Here is a 2,561-nt window from a genome sequence, read left to right as displayed (position 1 = left end):
ACGAGCGCCCCCCACCACCGCAGTCCACCACCGCCCCCATCCTAAACCCTAAGATAGATATTGAGGTAGCCTGTCCAGCGAGCTTCTTCCTCCCCTGCGGCAAGTTCCTCTGGTTGTTTCTCCCTTCGACCAAAATCGACTGAACCAACTTCGAAACTCAATCGACTGAAATGTAGCTATTGCGTAGGGTTTGGCAACAAAATAAACTGACGCCGTAGGAATGTCGATTGCATTAAAAAATACGTGTCAATTTGTGCATATGTGCATGCATGGCCGTTAAATTCCAGCAGTACCAATTTAAATGCATGAGCAGCTGTCACATGGAAACTATTGTCGTCACGGTCGAGAGTGCAATGCACGCAGTCACTCCAAGTCCAAGATCACGGACGGATACAACACGGCCTGCTAGGCTGGAAGCATGCATGCGCTCGTTGCGCAGGACGAAATTTCACGGTGGGCATGCAGGCAGCTCGCTTTCGGACAGTGACGTCCGTCGACCCGTGTGTCGTCGTACGCGTACAAATGTCCTCATCGGACAAGCTCGGTCGACGTCGACGTCCATCCATTTACCCTCGAATCTCGACCGATCGTCCCGGCCGTATCCAAAGTCTCGCGCGCGCACTAGCCAACTAGCGATCGAGTTCACGACCGTTTCTGTGCGCGCGCATTCCTTCGCGTCACGTCCTTGGATCGATCGTGCTCCCCACGTCCCCGGGCCATGCCGCTCGCTCGCCCGCTTTAAACCACCACGAAGGCACTAATTCTAGGCTATCATCACTTCATCCAGTCTCTCTCACCTGCCTTATCCATCGATCCGCTGGACGGGACTAATTCTAGGCTATCATCAGTTCATCACATCTTCCATCTACAACAACCAACGGCGATAATGGCCGCCTTGCCGCAGCTGTTGCTGACCCTCTTCCCCGCGGTGACCGCCGTCGTGTTTCTGCTGGTGGCCTCGGCGCCGGGAGCACGCGCTCACGTGTCCTCATCCTCGTCGGCGACGTACCGCTGCGGCTGGTGCCCGCGCAGATCCACCGCGTCCATCCTCCCTCCCGGCGCCGGTGCACTTACCGGCCCCGCCTGCGGGTATGGTGGCCAGGCGGCGGAGATGGCCGTCGACGGGGGGTTCCACATTGCGGCCGTCAGCGCCGGTTTCTTCCGCGGCGGCCGGGCCTGCGGCGCATGCTACCAGCTGAGGTGCAGGGGCCGGAGCGCGTGCGCGAAGGATGGCGTCAAGGTCGTCGTCGTCGCCGACGTGGCAGAGACGAACATGACCGGTGGGAAGTTTCTGCTCACCAAGGACGCCTTCGCCGCCTTGGCGACGGCAGACCGTGCCGCCGAGCTCGCGGACGCGGCCGTCGACGTGGACTTCAGGAGGATTCCCTGCGTGTACAAGAGCAAGAACCTGGCGGTTAAAGTGGAGGAGACGAGCAGCAGGGACCGGGGCTACCTCGCCCTCCGCTTCCTCTACCAGGGCGGCCAGACTGACATCGCCGCCGTCGAGGTCGCGCAGGCGGTCACCGGTTCGAGCGGCACCAAGAACGAGGCCTCGCCGTCGCAGACAACGTGGCAGTACATGACGCGGCGCGAGGCGTCCCCGTCAGTGTGGCGCATGTCGCGCGTGCCGACCGGTCCGCTGCGGCTCCGGCTCGTGGTCACCGCGGGCTCTGGCGGCAAGTGGCTGCGCGCCGACGGGGCGGTGCTCCCCGCGGAGTGGCAGCCCGGCGCGGTCTACGACACCGGCCTGCGCGTCACCGACGTCGCCGCAAACACCTGCGGCGCCGCCTCTTGCTCCGCCACGGACGAGGACGACGACGCCGAGCAGCTCCGATGACACGCTCCCCTTGCATGCATCCACGGATGAACCAGTGACCGATCGATGGTCCATCGGAGCCGGCCCGCCAGACACGCACATCTGCACCGGCCGGCTGCCGGAATATCGGTCGATGCTGCGTGTACACTGTACAGAGACGTGTACATCGCAACGTCACGGTCGACGACGAGTTCCGGTTAGGACAAAACCTCCATTGTCCCTCTTTAAACAGAGCTGGTTGGAGCGTAGCGTCACGTGTGAACTAATGCGGAGAAGAACATGTACATAGCTCTGTTTTGGTCTTGGAATCACATGACAGTGCCACTGTTTTTGGCTGCTCGTCTTCTTCCTTTTTGGCATAGTAGAAGAGCATTATTGTAGGTTGATTGCATGAGCTAATTATAAGATTGATCAATTGCCGACTAAGACTCGCAGATCCGGTATAAGTCCGGCGAAATGCGTTTTCCCTGCCGTTTTACGGTATGGGCAAAAAAAGGCCCGAGCAGGTCCGCTAAAGAGAGACCTGCCCGTAATTTTTTACAAGCGGCCCGTAAACCGCCCTCCATTCCTCCATATATGCGGGCGATGGGACATCTTAGGGTTCCCGTCCCGCAATCCTCACATCCACCTCCGCCGCGAAAACCATCCTCCGACGAAAAATCCCTACACCTCCGGCGACGTTTTGCGACCCATTTGACCATCGAATCTTGCTGGAGATGGCGTTCGTGGGTTTCGGGCATGGCGG

General features: G+C 59.7%; 1 protein-coding gene across 1 annotated transcript; it reads left to right on the top strand.

Annotated features, from left to right (window-relative positions):
• Positions 1-704: 704 nt before the first annotated feature.
• Positions 705-2,152, top strand: LOC119340979 (expansin-like A4). Its single transcript, XM_037612882.1, has one exon. The coding sequence runs from the start codon at positions 887-889 to the stop codon at positions 1,835-1,837; it is 951 nt and encodes a 316-aa protein (XP_037468779.1). The 5' UTR covers positions 705-886; the 3' UTR covers positions 1,838-2,152.
• Positions 2,153-2,561: the final 409 nt, after the last annotated feature.

The sequence above is a fragment of the Triticum dicoccoides genome, chromosome 7B (genome assembly GCF_002162155.2).
Source record: "Triticum dicoccoides isolate Atlit2015 ecotype Zavitan chromosome 7B, WEW_v2.0, whole genome shotgun sequence".
Classification (NCBI taxonomy): domain Eukaryota; kingdom Viridiplantae; phylum Streptophyta; class Magnoliopsida; order Poales; family Poaceae; genus Triticum; species Triticum dicoccoides.
This window is presented reverse-complemented; position numbering and strand designations above follow the sequence as displayed.